The sequence below is a fragment of the Capronia epimyces genome, assembly GCF_000585565.1.
Source record: "Capronia epimyces CBS 606.96 chromosome Unknown aczIQ-supercont1.2, whole genome shotgun sequence".
Lineage (NCBI taxonomy): Eukaryota > Fungi > Ascomycota > Eurotiomycetes > Chaetothyriales > Herpotrichiellaceae > Capronia > Capronia epimyces.
In genome coordinates, this window is record NW_006912905.1 from 434271 (window position 1) to 452008 (window position 17738).

Sequence of the window (17738 nt, forward strand, 5' to 3'; positions counted from 1 at the left end):
AATAGACCAAGATCCGGAGACAAGTCTTGCTTCGGCTCCTGCGGTAGATAGCATCGACAGCTTGTCTCCTTCTGCTTTCATGTTCATCGGCCCCGTATCTCTATCTCCGTCTCTTTCTCTTCGCCTTCGCCTTCGCCCTCGACCTCGACCTCCTCCTCATCTTCGTCCGTCAAAAACGGACTTCGTTCAAGTTCGTACTGCGGTCCTGGCACACCGCGCACGGGTTCCTGCGCTGGGGGAGTGAGGACCATTCTCGGCCTATGCGCTATTGGTACGGCGGAACTCGTTTCGAGCGGCGCGATAATCTTGATTTCGTTCCTGTCCGATGGCTGAGGAGCAGGAGACGGAGCTTGAGAGACTGGTTGGGGTTGGTTCATGACGGCATCGTGGAAGCAAGGTTCGGCGTCGTCCTGAGAATGCCCCTGAATTCGTTCAGTGCTGGTTTCGGTGGTCTCCTCGGCGATATGATTGACCTCTGTCCCTTTGCTCAGTTCTTCCAACCCGGTGTCGTTGCTATTTCTCGCATTACTACTCGTCTGGTCCGCCTTGAGATCAACATGTTCCAAGGTGTCCGTGATAGCCTCCACAACCTGCGCCTGGGCGTTCTCCAGAGCCTGGCTAACTGGCACTTTCACATTGCTTCCCGCTGACCCTGCAGATACCGAATCAACCAGACTGAATGTCTTTTCTTGCGGCGAAGATGGGCTTTGCTCTGGGATATCTTCTCCTTTGGTCGTAGTGGTCACAATCGAAGGTAGATTCGAATTGAATTTTCCGGGTTGCCTAGGCCCATTTGTGCCACAGTTTCCATCTTCCTCTTTACCACGCTTGACCCGCCAACGACGTGCCTTGGGTGTGGGCGGAGGCTTCTTGAAATGTCCTTTGTGACGGGACGGTACCGGAGGCGGTTCTTGAAATGGTTGGGATGTGCCCGTCCCGTTTTCTGGAACCCCTGGCACCGGGGCATGTCTCGCCTGATGACTGTGATCGTAGCGATGCCTCGCATTTTCGGTTATGATTTCCTGTTCCGCAATTGTAATTCCTGCTTTGGCAACCTCCAAGTCAGTTTGATGGGCCCGCATGTTTGGCCTTCCCCATCCAGACCTTCGGGCTTGGGGTGGCGGGGGAGGCCTTTCCTTCTTGTGCATTATCGCGGCCCGAAGGTTTTGTTTCAAACTCGGGTTGCGACTAGGCGTCATAACTCCAGGTTTCTCCCTTTGCGCGGCCACTTCCATCATACTGAGGCTCGATTGGCGAGCGCTCTCTAGTTGAGGGATGAGATACTGGCCAATTGTCTGCGTCGAACCTTTGGAGGAGGCTCGCTTCTTCAATTTGCGCGGCGCAGGCAGAGCTGGGGGTTTGCCTTTCGATGGCGAAGCTGGAGGCGAAGTGTTGGAGGCTGTGTCGTCCGTGGGCGATTCGCTCTCTGTTGGAGCGTCGGTCACGGAATCCATCAACCAATTCACTCCTTCGCATCGCCTGACAAGCCGCTTCGTGGTCTCGTCCACGGTATCGAAATGACTCCAAGGAGGCAGCCAGCTTGGGGCACCAGCGTTCTCGATGGCGTGATTGCCACCGAGTATCATCAATACTTTACGGATTTCCTCCCTTTTGTAGTATGGAGGGTATTTTAGTTGTGTGTGTTCGAGAAGTGGGTATAGGACGCGAAGATATGTATGACGAAGCGAGGAAGCCTCTTCTGGGAGGTCGAGCAGATTCCGAAGCAAGATGTCCACCAGAACTCGAAGGTCATTTGTGTAAAAGTATTCGTACGTGGTAGGAGTGGTGAACAACAGGTACAGCAACTTCAGAGTCAACAGCTGCAAAGATGTCTCATCTGGCTAGGTCAGAATGGGGACAGACAAACAGGGCGATGATCTCAAACCTTCCCGGTTCAACAGGAGTATTATGTTCTCACCGAACGTCATGTACTCACTGCCATGGGCGGATAGGACCTTGATCACCCGGTTGGTAAGTGGGACGGCATTCTGGCCGCTTGTAGGAGCGTGCGCCGCAACCATGTATTGCTCATTGAGAACAAGCTACCAGAAAGGGTCAGCTCGCACGTCTCTGGGGGAGAACTCGTCTCACCAAAACACGAATCGTGGGATAATGGTAGGGGTCGTCGACATCGTTGGAAACCTGTTCTATAATCTCGAACAGCATCTTGATAAAGTCATCACTGACATGCGCTGTTCCGACCCCAGGAGTTAGCTCGTTACACGTAACTCGGCCAATGTCCCGACATACCTAGGTCACCGAGACTGATCTTCTGGATGCGCGACATTTCGTAGAGCAGCTCCATGAGGAGCCTGTGAAGCACTTCATGGCCATGTCGCTTCGGGCTCGTTATGAGATCGACCAGTCTCGGAAACGCCCCTTCTTCATTCAACAATTCATAAGTCCTCTCATGGCATTGTGCATCAGCCAGCAGGAAGGCAGTCGACGCCAGGACAATATCGGGTTCATCCTCCTGTATTGTTCCGTCAGGAAAAGGACGGTATGGCAACTCCAAAGCACACACCTCAAGTAAACATTGGACAAACTGCCGGCGAATGTAATCGGCGTGGATGGAAAAGAGGGTCGAATCTTGCAACTTGAATGCACAGCGACCAAGATCCTCGTCGGTGGGCAGAAAGCGTTCTGGAATGACCGGCCATCAGCATCACGTTTCTCCTCTCTCTTACTGTGGTCCAGTCTCAACGTACCCCGAAAGGAACACACCAAACTCAGGTAGGACCGCAAGGTATCGTCGATCCCACTGTGGCTGTCGCAGTCTCGGGAGATGGTCTGGTCGAGAACTAGAGGCGGAAGGTTAGATGGAGGCGATCAGGGAAGGGGGCTCGGTGTCTTGACTGACCGGTCCAGAAGTGGTCTTCGTCCTCGAAGTCATAAGTAGCCTCGTGTTCCATACTACGACCAGCTTCATATCGTCTCTGCCAGGGCGGATGTTGGGCGGAAGACCGAAGACAGACGGAAGCGAGCAGAGACCCTTACAGGGGAAGAGAGGCAGGCATTATATGAACATAGGTATGAATAGTGTCCCAACCGCCGACAGGGTGCAGCGCTGTGAGCCAACGGTAGCAACAATAACAGGACAAAGCACTGGGGGAGGTGGTGGTGGTGGTGATGGTGATGATGATGGTGGTGATAGTGGCTGCGGCGTGTAGCCGGAGTGACGGGGATTATTCTGTATGTGTTAATATTACTTATTATTATTGTTGGCCGATGACGCGGTGCTGAAACCTGTGGTCGCAACAACCCTGGCACTTAGTCCATACAGTATCCGTACATGGCAGGAGTAGTAGTACTCTGTACCTTATATGAGCTCACATCTACAGAGTACTCTGTACTCCATCAGAGTAGCAGCATCCAACACCACAACCATCGACGTAGCTCTAAGATTGACATCTTCAGAGTTGGTCGTCGCAGCCTTCGGATACCTGCCACCACCAGCGCCACCAGCAGCACCAGCAGTGTTGTGCCAGGAACACGAGGCTGAGAACGCCCAACAGCCTTGTAATCGCTTTAAATCCAACAACGGGAGACTCATAGTGCTCCGTATACTAACTGGTATATCATATAGGACGGGCGGGGCATCCTACCTAGGTGAGCAATTCTCACATCACGGTAGGATCCCTGTAACGCCTGAACAATGCAACATACAACAAATACTTTTGATCCGTTTGATCCTTTTGCTCGGCTGATCGCTGTGACAAGTCACAGCAGTCGTCCAACAAACCTACTTGGGGCGTTTGAATGGGTGCGCCTCGGTATTCCTGTCAACTTGTCAGTAGAGTCCGTCGACGTCGGCACGCGGTCCCCCAGGTGGACTCAAGTACTCACAAAACATAGTCATCCAGACTGATTAGATCCGGCTCGCTGAACAACAGATAGTAATATTTCAACGTCTCGGCCAGCCAGAAAGACTCCATGGTATCATCCTGCTCCATCAGTTGGCTAGTCACGTCGTGGATGGCGGCGTTGGCCGTCTCGGTTTTCGTCGCTTTATCGACTGCATCGAACATCGCCCAGCCTTTTTCCCTCCAACTCTCGTCGCCAGTAATGCGATACATAATGAAAACAGACTCGATGGCCTCAGGCCGAAGGCGATAATCACGTCCGCCGATTGCCGTGTATCCAGGGGGTAGTCGTTCTTCTTGAATTCTGGCCGCCACGTACTTTTCGTGTGACAATGGCACCCTGGGAATGAACGGAGCAGAGACCGGAGGCACCGGTTCAGGCACCGGTTCAGCATCATCCGCGGCATCCTCGGCGGCAACCTCCGCAGCATCCTCGGCGCTGGAATTGGCCTCCTCCTGTAGCCTTTGCTGTTCCTTGTTGTAGGCCTCCACCGCCCGCAGCCTCTCTTCCCGACGTGGATCCAAGGCCTCGTGCCATTTTGTTTCGTCCCAAGTACAAGAAGTAAGACTGTCGCAGGGCACCAGCTCAAAGGATTCCGGCATGATTCCCACAGGGGTTGAGCCGTACGCCCAGACACAGCCCTCGGTGAGCTTCTCGGCAATGTTCATGTCTTCGGGAATGCCAAACACTTGGGCACCCAGCGCAAACATCCCACCTGCAAAACATCCCAGATGTGTGCCCTCATACGTGCTCACTTTCTTGTTGGTCTCCGTTGTCGATCTAGGAGACACGCTTTGCTTCGCCAAGAAGAGAATGTCGTGATTCTCTTTAGTCATGGGTCGGTAGAGTAGTTGCTCACGAATCACGGCCATTGAATCCAGGTACATAGACTTGTACTGTGTGTTCAAGCCCCCCAGAAGTGCATATTCTTTCGGCAAATACTCGTAGGTCGAATCCGCCATAGCACCAATCCCGTAGGTGTGAGTGGTGGAATGAGGTTCGGTGCTCAAGCCTTGGGATTCGCAATCAACGCTGCCGTAATCGCCTTCCCATCCATCATTGGACACTGGCACCACTCTTCCACCGAGGTCGTCTACAACCTCTTTATTGGGAACGCTCTCTCTCCCTGGGTCAGCGGCTTCATCTTGTCGTTTCACCATTAACCTCGAAGCTGGCCCAGTTTTGGCCACATCAGCAGCCGTTTCAATCCCCTTCGCGTCATCGTGGGTGCCCTCAAATAGTGCCGGAAGGGATTGTTCAGAACCAGCCGCGTTGAGAAAGACCTCAGGCTTCCGACACCCAGAAGCATCAAGCTTTAAAGGCCAAAGCCCCGGAATGGTGGTGTTCGTCTGCCATTCTTGGAGAGCATTAGTAATACGTGCCACCGCATCGTAGTATCTGTCTTCCCGGGTGATCTGCGCCAGTCGAGTAAATTCGACGGAAAGGGATCCCAACTCGGCCAGGACCGTGTGTGCACCAGCTCTATGCGGCTGTGAAGTATATGACGGTGCCCAGTTATAGTACGTGACAGGCATCCTGTTCGGCGTGTCGAAGGCGCCCATGAGAATGTCGGCGAGTTCAACAGCCTTGTTCAGCAAGACCGGATACTTGCCGGAGCTGAGATCGTATGCAGCAATCAGTCCGCCGAGATACCGAATGGTTGTTTCAAACAAGGGGATATCTTTCCTAGAGGATGTTTTGAAATCGATCTTGCCAGCCACACGGACAGCTTCATCAAACTCGTCGTGTAATCCCATGATCCAGAGACTATCGAGAGAGTCCACCAGCGTTGCCCCCCAGCCATTAAACGGGTCTGCGGACCCTTTGGAGATGGGTTTGAGCTCGTCATGAGGAAGCGAGTGGTTTTTGTATCCATTCCACGCGTGTTTGAACGATTCACGAACTGCCGCCTGTCTGCGCAACCGATCGGCCTTCTTCGATGATGTCTCGCGTCCAAACCGGTGCTGGATCCGAGGAAGAACATTCGGTTCTCCGGTGGGCAAAGGTATCAAGCTCTGTGACGGGACAGGGAAGTGTTCCTCCGGTTGTTTCCAGTATGCTCTGGGCTGGTCAGATGGCCGAGGATGGACCTCATAGCGACCTTGACCATGTTCGCCAAAATCCTCCTCAAAATTCGGCTGTTTCGTCAGGAGCTCGTCTCCTGTTATGGTGGGTTCCGAGTCGGGGGCGGGGGAAGAGGAAGATAGCGTCGAGGTCGTTTCTGAGGAGCCGGGAACAATCGCCGAGTGGGATTCAACGGACAGAGCAGGAGGAGGCGTTGAGTCTGGAGCCGGTCGTGCTTGATTCTCTGGAAGGGGATCAGGCAGGGCTGGATCCGGTAGTGAATGCGAGTCGGGGGTGGTGGCCTGGTCTGCATTGGGTTTGAATCCGACCCAGCCCTCCAAGGCTGAGCCATTCCAGCGGTGCATTCGGGTTAGCTGATAGACAGTGACAGCCGCCAGCAGAGCCACAAGGAGGAATAGTCGATAGCGGCGTAGGCGAATCATCTTGCTCTCTCGACAACACGTGTGTGCGAACGACGTGGGCAGTTCAACGGTCCGGATGGCGTCTCAGCCCGCATTTGCCTTGGAAGGTGAAGGTCGCCGGGGCTTGAGGGCGAACAAGAGGAGGCTGACTTCGACACGACGCAAAGCCGAAGTAATACCAGCGCCTATAAAGAGGGGGGGCCTTCAAGCTGGGTCAAGGAAGAGGACAGCATGCTCGCAGCGTCAATGTTGAAGCAGGTTTCAATCACGCAGAGGGCAGAAGGCAAGGGAGCCTCGATTGACTTGCATTTGGGGCGGAGGCCTTGGGCCTGAGGAGCCAGCTTACGACGTCCGCCGGCGCCCGCCAATCATCGTTCACCGGGGCAAGGGGCTGATTACCGCCGCGCAGAAAGGAGCCTGGTCTCAGCACAACTCCCTGTGCTCCGTACAGTACGGAGCACCGAGTATCATTATCATTATCATTATCAATACGGACGGCGTACGGCCCGGCGCCAGAGTGACCAAAATATCTAATATCTTCCCCGAGTCCATTGCATTGTCATGAGGCCAGCTGCGCCGTCTACAATGTTCCCAAATCCAAATCCATACCGACCGCGTTGCCATCCTTGACCTGCTCCTTATACTCATGCATTTTTAGCGGCGCTCGCGCACCAGGACCAGTGCAAAACGAGACGAGAAGGCGAAAATCAGCTTCGAATCAAGGCAATGGCTCGCTTCAATCTCTGCTCTAATTCGACATGGAATGTTTCATGCCTCCCAAGGGTCTGGAATCCACTTATGGGCTTCTTTTTCAGCATATCGCCTGTGCTCGATGTGAAGTACAAGACATCCTCGACCAAGGCCACCATCATCTCTTGATCTGATGGACTGCAAGGTTGATGCTGGATTGCATAGTTGGCAAACGGTGGGCCTGCTTCGAAATGAAGTTGGTCTTGCAGGCATTGTGAATTGGCGTTTCTCGCCTCGTCGGCGTCCAGTCTCGATTGCCCGCAGAGCCGCTCACATAGGCAGACCAGGTGGTTCACAATGCTTGAAAGAACTAGCTGGCATGCGTAGTCGGAGCGGAGCATCTTATTTTGTAGGATTCTTCGCACGGCGGCGTTGCTTTTTTTCAGAAGTTCAATTTGGGTTTCGTGATGTTGTGATTCGTCTTGTCCGTGCCTCTTCAGATGCGCCAACAGCTTGATACACACAGTTTCCTCATCATCCGGCGTCGCATGTGGTTTCTGTGAGAGCGGCGCACCATAGCTCTGCGGATGGAGTTTGGAAGGGTCCACTGGTGTGAAGGCTTGCCGCGATGGAGGGCGAGTTTGAGGTTGAATGGGTGAGAGATATCGAGCGAAGAGAGGCGGACTGAGGGTCGGAGTGGGAAGACCGCTGTGTGGGAATAAAGAGAGCTCGCTAGCCACGGAGAAACTTCGACTGCCGGCCATTTCAACCGCGTCCAATGAGTCTGTGGTGTCGTCAAAATTGAGAAATTCTTGGTCACTTCCAGACAGGAAGGAAGTCCAGACTGGCTGGTTGCAATGCCTTCTGGCCTGTTCGTCGCAACCTTGTTGGGTGTTGGCAGGCGAGGGAATGGATTGAATGGTGGCGGTGGTACTGACGGCCCAGGTTTGGGAGTGTAGGTTCTCTACGGGGTCACGAATGGGTCGCTTCCTTCGCTTTCCTACCACTTTCCCAACCCGAGACTCACTGTAGATACAAGAACGTCCCTTCTCTGAGCATCTATGGCAACCTTTCTTGTTCCCATCACAACGGACCTGACGCCGGGACGGTCAGCGAGAAAAAAGATACACGGTGGATGGACCAGAACCCACCTTGGCGGAGAAGCAGAGGTTGCAGGCCGCTCTGAGTTTGATGGGTTTAGGAGCTGTGGTGGAAGGAGGAGTTGGCAGAGATGTTGCTTCACCAGGGGAAGATGTAGAGGAAGCGTCCAAGCTGCTCAGTGTCGTCGAAGGAGACAAAGGAGACAAGGCGGTCGAAATGGATGATGATGACGATGTCGCTGCCGCTGTCGCCGCCCTTGCACCTGTCAGTGAGCATGTCTCAGCCATGGAATGCAATGTTCATACCCAAATTGAGCTGCCATGGTCGATGTGAGGTTGGGTGCAAAGGTATGGCCACAAGAATCCCTCTGGGATGGCAATGGGCTTTATGAAGGTAAGACAGGCCAAGGGGTCAAGGGTGGCACGTGCCAACTGGAAGATCAGGGTGATGAAGAATCAGGGCTTTGCTCGAGTGAGACAAGGCACGATGGCGTTTCTGCATGGCCCGCGTGGCTCTTGATAGAAAAGGGTATCGACAATAGTGTGCGTAAGAACGCAGTAGCAGAGAAGATGGCGTTGGATGTGGTTATTATGTAGTATGTAGTTGGAGGAGTAGCAGTAGCAGTATGACAATCCTGGTTCTTTTTGGCATGTTGACCAGACCAGGGGCAGGGGAGACCCTAGTCGAGCAGGGCATCTGGCATCCTACTATTAGTAGGGCGGTACTAGGGAGTTGGTCAGACCGCCAGTGGCCGTGGTATGGCGGTCGACGACAGGGGTACTGTACATAGCATCGAGGCGAGGCGAGCAGCAGGAGCCTTATCGGCCCTAGAGGGGCGAGGAGGAGGAGGAGGAGGAGGAGGAGGAGGAGGAGGGGAGAGAGGATGGCGACGACGCCTTTGGCGCGTGGGAAACAATGGAACCTCCCTGCTGATGATAGGGCTAGGCTTAGACGCCCCGGTCCTGTGGCTGTCAGCATCAAACCTGAATATCAATCGACAGGGGCATTATGATTGTAAAGAGCATGTTGTCACACGTTGGAATTTCCACTCCTTGCACGGAGTACGGAGTATACATAGCAGGAGGCCCCGGCCCGCGCGACATCTTGCTTGGGGACACACAATGCTTACTGCTTGCCCACTGGCATGGTATTGGTAATATTGCTGTCTCGACGGAATGCGCGAGGGTTGAGGGTTGCGGGTTGAGGAGGAGGAGGCGGACGTGGGATATGGATGGGATGCTACTCCATACAGAACACTCCGTACTCCTACCCTACTTGGATGGTAGCAATACGTAAGGTAGTTGTCAAACGAGAACTCTGGCTGACCCAGCAGCGCAGTTGTTTCCTTTTCCCCCCCTATTATTAAAATTGAAGCCTCAGCCATTCATGCTACTGTACCAATCCTGAGGTACGCAGTACTAGTACTCCGTACATCACCTGTTGCCAAACTGCGCCGTCCATCGGGTCCTGCTACAAGATCCCCGCCTGCGCCTATCACCGTCACTATCAACTGCGCCATCTCACCAAACTCACACCCTGGCGTCGCCTCCATTTTCGTCTGTCTGGTTTCGTCTTCCCATTCGACTCGCTACTACTACTGTAGTGCTGTATCACGTCGTTCTCGGCATGGCCATGCGCCTTGGCCCACTCTCCTGGTTCCGCCGTCACAACCAAACTGCCACGAGCCGCAATCTCAATCTCGGGAGCTTGAAGATCCTGCGCCAACATCACAAACAGTGGCGTCTCTCTCCCTTGCACGCGCCAGAGGTTCCCTATGCTGGTCCCAAAAGAGCCGCACTCGCATCCCGATTGAGGTGAGGTCTTACTACAATAGTACCAGACAACAATGGCGAGATTCTCCTAGGCCAAGGCTTACTTCCCAACGGCTGTGGTTACCGGTGAGCATTGGGGGCCTTGTCAGTCTCACTCTGGCTGGCATACAACCCCGATGCCAGTCGAACTCATTCTGCCACTCCTCCTCGACCTGTCCATCCAGTAAGGTATGCTCCCGGCAGCGGATGGCTCTGCAACAACGGTTGAAATCCTCGACCTTCGAATCTCATCCTACGGCACATCGTATATGGTCTCTGCTGCAGCCTGTAACCTGGAATTAAGATCCCTGCCACATCTGTACGGATACTTGGCTCCAAGCTACCTTAGATTGCTGACATGATAACCGACCCCAGTTTCCTATTTAAAGCACCGACTATCCGTACATCACTCAATCCCCTCCAATATCATAATTAGAAGCACCTATACGGAGTATACACAGCGCTGCGTTCGCGTGCTCCATTCTCACCGAACACAAGTACCGAGCTCAGCGACGTTGAAAATCCAAGTGCAGCGCGCAACGAACACAAAAGTATCAACCCCCTTCGTTTCTAGTTACCAAATGACTTCACACAAACTGGAGAGAAAAGGGTCGTGCTACTAGCACATATTGTCTCCGCCCACCTGTTCTTCTGGCTGCACTCATGCTACTCTTGCACGGCATCAATGTGGCGTCGCGTTTCCTCTGGGTTGGGCCACCGAATACGGTCAGCGACATGGTTTCACAGCCCACCGCACGAACATACCCCGGCGAGACCTCGACCACTCACAAGACTGGTAGGACGGCACGGATACAAAGCACCCAAGGGCGGCCAGACCCCAAGCTTCCAGTCTATTCCAGTCTTCGTCATCGTACTACACTAAAGATCTGCATTTAGAGCTGATGAACATCGGCGTTTGTTCACTCTATCGTCTGCATACACCAAACGAGGTGAGATATTCAGATGGTCGATACTATAGGTTGCATCCAACCTTTATGACAATGCTACATGTGCGACAGCACATGTAAACCTGACCCGCAAGTCTCTATAACCACTATTACAGCCACTGGCTTCAGGTCGAGGTCCAGGTTGTAGGACCTCATGCAAACCACTGATCCACTTCTGCCCTGGCCAACCCGTCAGCATGCTACAGTACTCTCCTTGGCTGACTTCAGGATGAACGGGGGTGCTTGAGTGCTTACCGGAGTTCTTCACCCTCGAAGGGCCCGGTATATTCCTTTGCCTCCCTTAACCCTGCTGGCCCCGCTTTGTGTCCGCACTTATATGTGGACGTCTCACTCATGCTTTCCGGGGACAACGCCTCACCGCGTCCTAATGGGTATCAGACCACGGCAGGCAACTCCCGAGCTCGACACAGCCTGGCCTGAATGAGCTTGACACTCCTCTGCCCTCCCCGGTCCGGTCATGATATGACATGCCCTGTGAGACCCAATCCCGGTCCAGGCTTGCGACTGTGGTACAGGGCACCTTATCACGCGAGATGGCAGTATTGTACCTTTGGACGCGACTGACATGATAGAGTGGCAGACTCCCATCCTGACCCTTCTATGTCTTCTCTCGCCCACCAGGACCACAACACTGTGCTGTACCTTATTTTCTTAGGCGCCATCATGATGCCGACTCATGCTACTACATACCTGCCGGCTTGGGGAATAAGAGCGGATTAACACAACGTTGGTCAGAAACAGGTCTTCGGAGCCTGCTTGATGCATCCTGCCAAATCAACGCTCTGTCAGTTGGCCTTCGGTGTACCAATGTGCCCGATGTGCACCAAGACGTATGTTTCGTTTTCTATGCAAAGCCTGATACACAACCACTTAGCCTTAGGCCAACCCTTTACTCCGTTCAATGCATTGCGATGCAATTATCTTACAGTAGCAGGGCCCTGAAGCTTCAAAATCGGGGTCACTGGGTCTTGCACCTTCCACTTCATCAAGCTCAGCTCACATTGCCGCTCCGCCTACTCGGTTCCTGCCTCCTTCTTGTGTCTGAGCCTGTTGGAACTGTCTGATCAATCCCAATGGCCCTAGAGCCCCCAAAGCAGTGATGGCTTTGGCATTATTGTCGTTGTCTTCATCTTCGGTCGCATCTCCGGATGAGGACTCGATCTCATATTTCCATGACCCAAGCTCACCGTCCTGTAATGCCCCTCCAGGGAGATGCCCAGCTTCTCTGGCGGCACCATTTGTCCGCGGCCCATGCTGCGCACTGGCTTCCGGCGAATCCTCTTCTGCTAGGTCATCAGGGATTTCGCGCCGAGCTTTACTGATGTGGACCCCGCGCGGCCGCAGAATTTGTGGCGATGATGCCAATCCGCTGGCAGAAGGTTGATGATGCGGATCAAGTAAGAGCGATTGAAGAGGTGAGCCCAGAGGCTGAGACGGCGGATGCCCCAATCCATGACCATAAGGCTGGGCGCCACGGTAAGGCGATCCTGGCACCCCCGTGCCTGCAACACCTTGATGTTGTGCGTAGATCCCGCCTCCAAATGCCCGACCTTGATCTGAACTTGGGAACAACGGCGAAGGGAAGCCAGGTACAGGAGGAGGCATATTGAATCGTCGTCGGGGGGGATTGTAAGGAAAGCGGATGTCTGTCTTGGGGTTACGCGCGTAGTCATTCATAAAGCCCCAATAGCTGTTTTCCAACTTGTTGTCTTTCGACGCAAAGTACTCATCCCGTGGGTTTGTGTTGGTGTTGACATTCGCCATGCCCCCCGGTATTCTGATTCCGGCACCTTGATTGGTGGCCTCATCGACTGCCGGTCTGTTCGGCTGCTTCATAAAGTTGAACTCGGCAAACGAACAGACGTATCCTATCCCATCAACATGGACGGTGAACTCCCGGAAGAAATCAATGATCCGATCACTGCACTTCGGAAGGCTGAACCAGAGGACAAAAGGGGTGAAGATCATACTCAACACCTCCTCCATGAAAATGACAAGTTTCATCTGATATAACTGTGAGAATTCTTGCTTGACCTCGATGGTATGAAGCCGGCCTGCCCAGTGCTGTGGCTCGTAATGGGTGAACTGTATCACCTCTTGGATCGCAAGGGAGGTGTCATACACCATGTTATCATCGGGTAGGAGACCGCGAGCCACAGCCCAGATCGATCCAAAGATTCCCAGATAAAAGATGGTCGTCCGACCAGGGGTCACTTCAAAGTTCAGAAAATTCTCCTGATCCAGTATTGTTGCCAGACCGAGGACCGAAACCACCGCTCCCGAGACCAGGCTGACAAATTGGGCCGCTTGGATGGTTTTGTCCTTGGGGAATTGGTTGATGTATCTCGTCGCAAATGGATATGACATGTTGACACGCCGCTGGAACAAGTGATAGAGTTCGTTGAATTCCCGAAACTTCCACTGCGCAAAGCGACTGTATTCTCTCGACCCGATCTGGGCTGGATTCTTCTGATATTCGTTGAAGTTTTCGAAGAAGTGTTTGAGAATGAAGAAGATTGCAAGGAAAGGTGCGAAAATAAGACTTGCAATGCCGGCCAGAATGAATCGATTTCGGAGGGCATCCGACAAGTCCTTTCGGTAGGTATCCTTCAAGAACAACGTTCGAACCTGTCCTTTGCGGTTGAAGACAAAGTCCATGATGCACACGTCAATGTTCCATTCAAGGGTGCGGGTGAAAAGCTTGCGGTTGCGAAGAAATGGGATGGGAAGGGTCAAGTCAAGAAGGTCCTTGTTAATCATGGCAATCATGTAGTTTTGCCTTCGCATCAGTCTATTGGCAATATCGTGGGCGTCCATCCGTTGTTTATCCTGCGACCTGATGTACACACCCGGCTTTTTGGAGGTGGAGGTGATGGTCGGGTTGGAATCTCGGAGAGCCATGAGTCGACTGACAATCTCCTGCCATGATATAGACTGGATTTCCTGTTCGGGTGTGTCGAGAAGATAATGGTAGAAGTCATGCATGTGCCTCAAGCGAGGAATGTCAATAATGTACAAGGCAGATTTCCATATCCAAATGAACGTGGTAAGCCAAAGCAAAGCATTCGGGATGAAGCCCATATTTTTGCCACATTGAGGGACACGGATCTCCGACATCTTGGTGCTTCCTCGAATCTCTCGATAGTCGATACACTGAGTAAGGAATAGGGAGAAGCCAACCACAAAGGCAACAGTGACCAGATTCAGAAAACGCATGAGAAGGATGGACCAGAAGCCGTGGTAGACGTAGTACGTGTAAGCTTCCAGAAGAAAGTTGTCGAGATTGGTGACATTGACCCATCGGAACATGGCCTTTTCCTTGGGATCCGCACTGGCGAGATTCCCCCAAATGGTGGCGGGTACTGGCTCAGTCCGGGGACGTCTTGGATCGCTGGGAGTCGACGTTCGGCGAGTCTGCGAATACAAAGCCTGACCAGGAGATGGAAGACGGATCGTATCTCCTCGCCGGGTAAGGCCATCAGGCATACGACTCGGAGGCGGAGGGAGTGATATAGAGCCATGCTCACGGCCGCCCGCGTCGTGGTCGATCAGCAGAGATGCTGGAACCTCGTCATCCGCCTCTTCCACATCCAGCAATTTGTGAGGCCCCTGATTCCATCTCGGCCTAGGTTGAGCCCTACTCTTGTCTTTTCGCGAAGCCTGACCTTTGTTGTTGCCTGCGGTGGAGCCGTCGAGGTGATAAGGAGGATCTGGCGGCGAATTCATGTCACCGTCGGTTGAGTCAAGATCGTGGTAGGCTTGTCCGGTAACTTGGGCTTCGGCGATGAGCCCGGCCCTCTCCTCAACATCGGAGCCCTCCGAATCATTGTCGTGTTGTCGGATGGTTTCATAGATGGAGGCCGAGGGGTTGTCGGACCCTGTGAACCGAGAGAAGAAGTTGGATGCCATGGATGGACGATGCCAGGGAGGTAGTAAGGGGAGGGTCCTCAACAGTCAAGAGGGCCGTAGTGGGTGATTTTAGAGAAAGATCAAACAGCGACACAGGTATATGAGTTCAGATCAGGGCCATGTTGGCGCATTTGTGCTAACCTCTGCAAGTGCGAACGCTCTTGCGCAGGCACATGACCGAGTCTCACGCGCAGGCAGAGACGCGGCTTGGTTTTAGAAAAGATGGTGTGCAGACATTGACCGACTAGTAGGAGTCACAAGGAGCCAAAGGATATCGTTTAAAGGAGTGGAAAAGACGGTATTGATCTGAACCGGTCCTCCCACGTTGATGTGTGGATGGTTGGAAGAGGGATACAAACAATGAAGCATGGTCGACGGGATGGGAATTGACTGCCCGCATTGTCCCCCACAGCATTCATCCACTATGCGTAAGTAGCTGTACTGCACACTCCCCCACGAGGCTCTAAGGCTCCCAGGGTCTGGCGGGTAGGTGACTGGATGCTTAGTAGGCTAAGGGGACCGACCATTGGCAACGGCTTAGGCTCCAGAGGCTTAGGCAGCTTAGGAGGTCTAAGCCTAAGGCTCCCTAAGGCTACTCGGCCTCGTACTATATCTTCTCTCTGCCCAAACAGAGCCTTATTTCTTGCCATAGCACTCCCCCCAGAGGGGACAACGATCTCGCATGACCAGGCACAGCTCTGCCTCATATCTCAACGACGGACCAGCTCCAACCCTGCCCATGTACTGAGTATATTAGGTAAAGCTAGGTAAACCCTCGGCTGCGTGAAACTATAGAAGAATATCCCCTTCCAACCGACCGGGCTGTTGATACAATTTACAGGCGCATCCCTCCGTCCAGCTGTACCTTCTGGTTGAAAGGATGAGCATCGTGATTTGTATGCCATCTAAAAAAATAGAGCAGCCACCAAGGAAACTCCAAAACATGCAATGAGCCACTGCTGATGTTGCTCGACTTTTGCTCTGTCCAGCTTTTCCAGGCTGCTCAGCCCTGCAGCCAACAATGCAGTTAGAAGGATCAATCTGTTTAGGACGCCGGTAAGGAATTTGAAGCACAGCAGGGGGAACAGCGCCATCGTCACAATGCAGAGAGGAATCACATCCGGTGCGGCCTCTGTCTTCTGTGGAGGTGCAAACGGCACTTCCAATGAGATCACGTCGTCGTCCTCTTCCAAGAATTTCGACTCGGGCATCGACAGAGGGTTGTGCTCTTGCAGCCATGTTCGAAACCTCTCAATGTCCGCCGGTAGTGCTTGGGACGTCAGTCTCTGTACCTTCTGTCCCGATACGAGTGCTTGGTCTGTCACCCATCAGTCCATGCCAGAATGGCGACAACTCCGTCCAACAGACACCTACAGTATTGCTCAAGCTTGATATACAATCTGCCCAAGACCTGCAGCCGACGTGCATGCAGATCGGACAGGTTCCATTGCCAGTTGATCCGTCGCGAGGCTGGCGAAGTGCTGCCGTCGATGTTGAGGCGGCTCTCAGTGTCAGCCAAATCCAGAGCCGTGAGCTCTTCTTCCATTTCCACGATTTCATCTTGGATTTGCAGTAACACTCGAAAGTGAACTTTGCTGAACCGGCGAAACACCGGCGGAAGTTCTCCTCGGGACAACTGATCGGCAACGAGATCATAGCCGGACAGGAGCTTCCTCGGGGTTCGCGATCCTTTGTCAAACTCGCTTGGAGGGCATGCAAAGCGTATGCGGCGCTGCTCTGGACTTGGAGTCCTAGGGTTAGTGTCACGGATTTGGGGCTCGTGAGTAGCTGGCGGTATATCCGGCCATTTCCATCGAGGGGGCTGAGAGCCAGGAGGTTCGCATTCCAATTGTGCCTGGGTGTCATCTGCCTCCTGTGTCTCCTCAGATAATGGCGGTAAATGGTGTCCATGGGCAGGCTCGCTGCCATGGGGATAGACATTAGTGTCTCCCATGGAGATGCCCGAGTCGGAATGCATACTTCTCACAATACTCTCAGTATCAGATTCTTCGTGTCGAGGCGGCGATTCCTGCCTGAGGTGCGCAGCTTCTTGGGGGCGCTGATGGGTGGGATCTTGATCATCCTCCGGCACAAGGAACGCGAAGACGTCGAGCGAGTCTTTGGACATGCTCTTCTCTTTCTGCGCCCTCTCTAGACTGCTTTTCTCCCGCGCCACTCTCCCCTCTCGGCTTTCTCGGGGTCGTTTCGGTTTCGACGTCTTTCGTCTTTTGCCCGAACTGGACGAGGACCTGGTGTAGGATTCCTGAGTGATGGTAGAAGCACTACCGTTCGACCCATGGGATCCAGTCGTAATTGCAGATAGGAGGGATAACTTGGACGAGCGAGCAGCCTTGCTAACCCCGTAGGTCTGGCTGCGACGCCGGCGTCCCTGATCACGCACGGAGACGAACATGCAGGGATGGGGAGGTGGCTCGAGGCTCAGGGCCAGTCATAGGCCCTCGGAGGGGGCCTGATCAGAAGAACAGTTTGCAAATAGCGGAGTACCTGGCAACGATGGACCCAGGAGAGGATGTAGATATCGCCTCCATCATCTGGGAACAGACCGGGCGTCCGAACTGAACGAAAGACAACAAAAGGCTATTAGAAGCAAGACAGGCCGGAGGGTTGCTGTGAACACACGATGGCTCGGGAGGCCACCCCTTGCTGCAAGCAGGAATGGTCAGGCTAAGGAGGCTTTGAGGGTTGGGGGTTGGTGTTGTGTTGGTGCTGGTGTCCGGGGGGAGGTGACAGGTGCGAGAGGGGAGGGGCACAAACATGGAAGCAAACCGCGCAAATCGAGCATGCAGAAAAGGACCAGTGCATGCAACGGCGAGGCGAGCGTGTGATACGACCCAGTTTATAGGGGCAACGACAGGCTGAAGGAGGAAAACTGGCAAGACGTCTCAGCT

General features: G+C 53.6%; 5 protein-coding genes across 5 annotated transcripts; all 5 read right to left on the bottom strand.

Annotated features, from left to right (window-relative positions):
• Positions 1 to 83: 83 nt before the first annotated feature.
• A1O3_01983 (uncharacterized protein) lies at positions 84 to 2912 on the bottom strand (the record flags this gene model as incomplete). Its single annotated transcript, XM_007732126.1, has 7 exons — positions 84 to 1837; positions 1886 to 2042; positions 2092 to 2192; positions 2251 to 2473; positions 2525 to 2643; positions 2709 to 2801; positions 2861 to 2912. 7 exons carry the CDS (start codon positions 2910 to 2912, stop codon positions 84 to 86), a joined length of 2499 nt encoding a protein of 832 aa, XP_007730316.1.
• Positions 2913 to 3842: 930 nt separating this feature from the next.
• A1O3_01984 (mannosyl-oligosaccharide alpha-1,2-mannosidase) lies at positions 3843 to 6371 on the bottom strand (the record flags this gene model as incomplete). The annotated part of the gene is made up of 1 exon (XM_007732127.1): positions 3843 to 6371. The coding sequence occupies one exon, from the start codon at positions 6369 to 6371 to the stop codon at positions 3843 to 3845; it is 2529 nt and encodes an 842-aa protein (XP_007730317.1).
• Positions 6372 to 7057: 686 nt separating this feature from the next.
• On the bottom strand, positions 7058 to 7804 carry A1O3_01985 (uncharacterized protein; the record flags this gene model as incomplete). The annotated part of the gene is made up of 1 exon (XM_007732128.1): positions 7058 to 7804. One exon carries the CDS (start codon positions 7802 to 7804, stop codon positions 7058 to 7060), a length of 747 nt encoding a protein of 248 aa, XP_007730318.1.
• A 4112-nt stretch (positions 7805 to 11916) lies between these two features.
• On the bottom strand, positions 11917 to 14829 carry A1O3_01986 (uncharacterized protein; the record flags this gene model as incomplete). The annotated part of the gene is made up of 1 exon (XM_007732129.1): positions 11917 to 14829. One exon carries the CDS (start codon positions 14827 to 14829, stop codon positions 11917 to 11919), a length of 2913 nt encoding a protein of 970 aa, XP_007730319.1.
• Positions 14830 to 15734: 905 nt separating this feature from the next.
• On the bottom strand, positions 15735 to 16957 carry A1O3_01987 (uncharacterized protein; the record flags this gene model as incomplete). The annotated part of the gene is made up of 2 exons (XM_007732130.1): positions 15735 to 16147; positions 16204 to 16957. 2 exons carry the CDS (start codon positions 16955 to 16957, stop codon positions 15735 to 15737), a joined length of 1167 nt encoding a protein of 388 aa, XP_007730320.1.
• Positions 16958 to 17738: the final 781 nt, after the last annotated feature.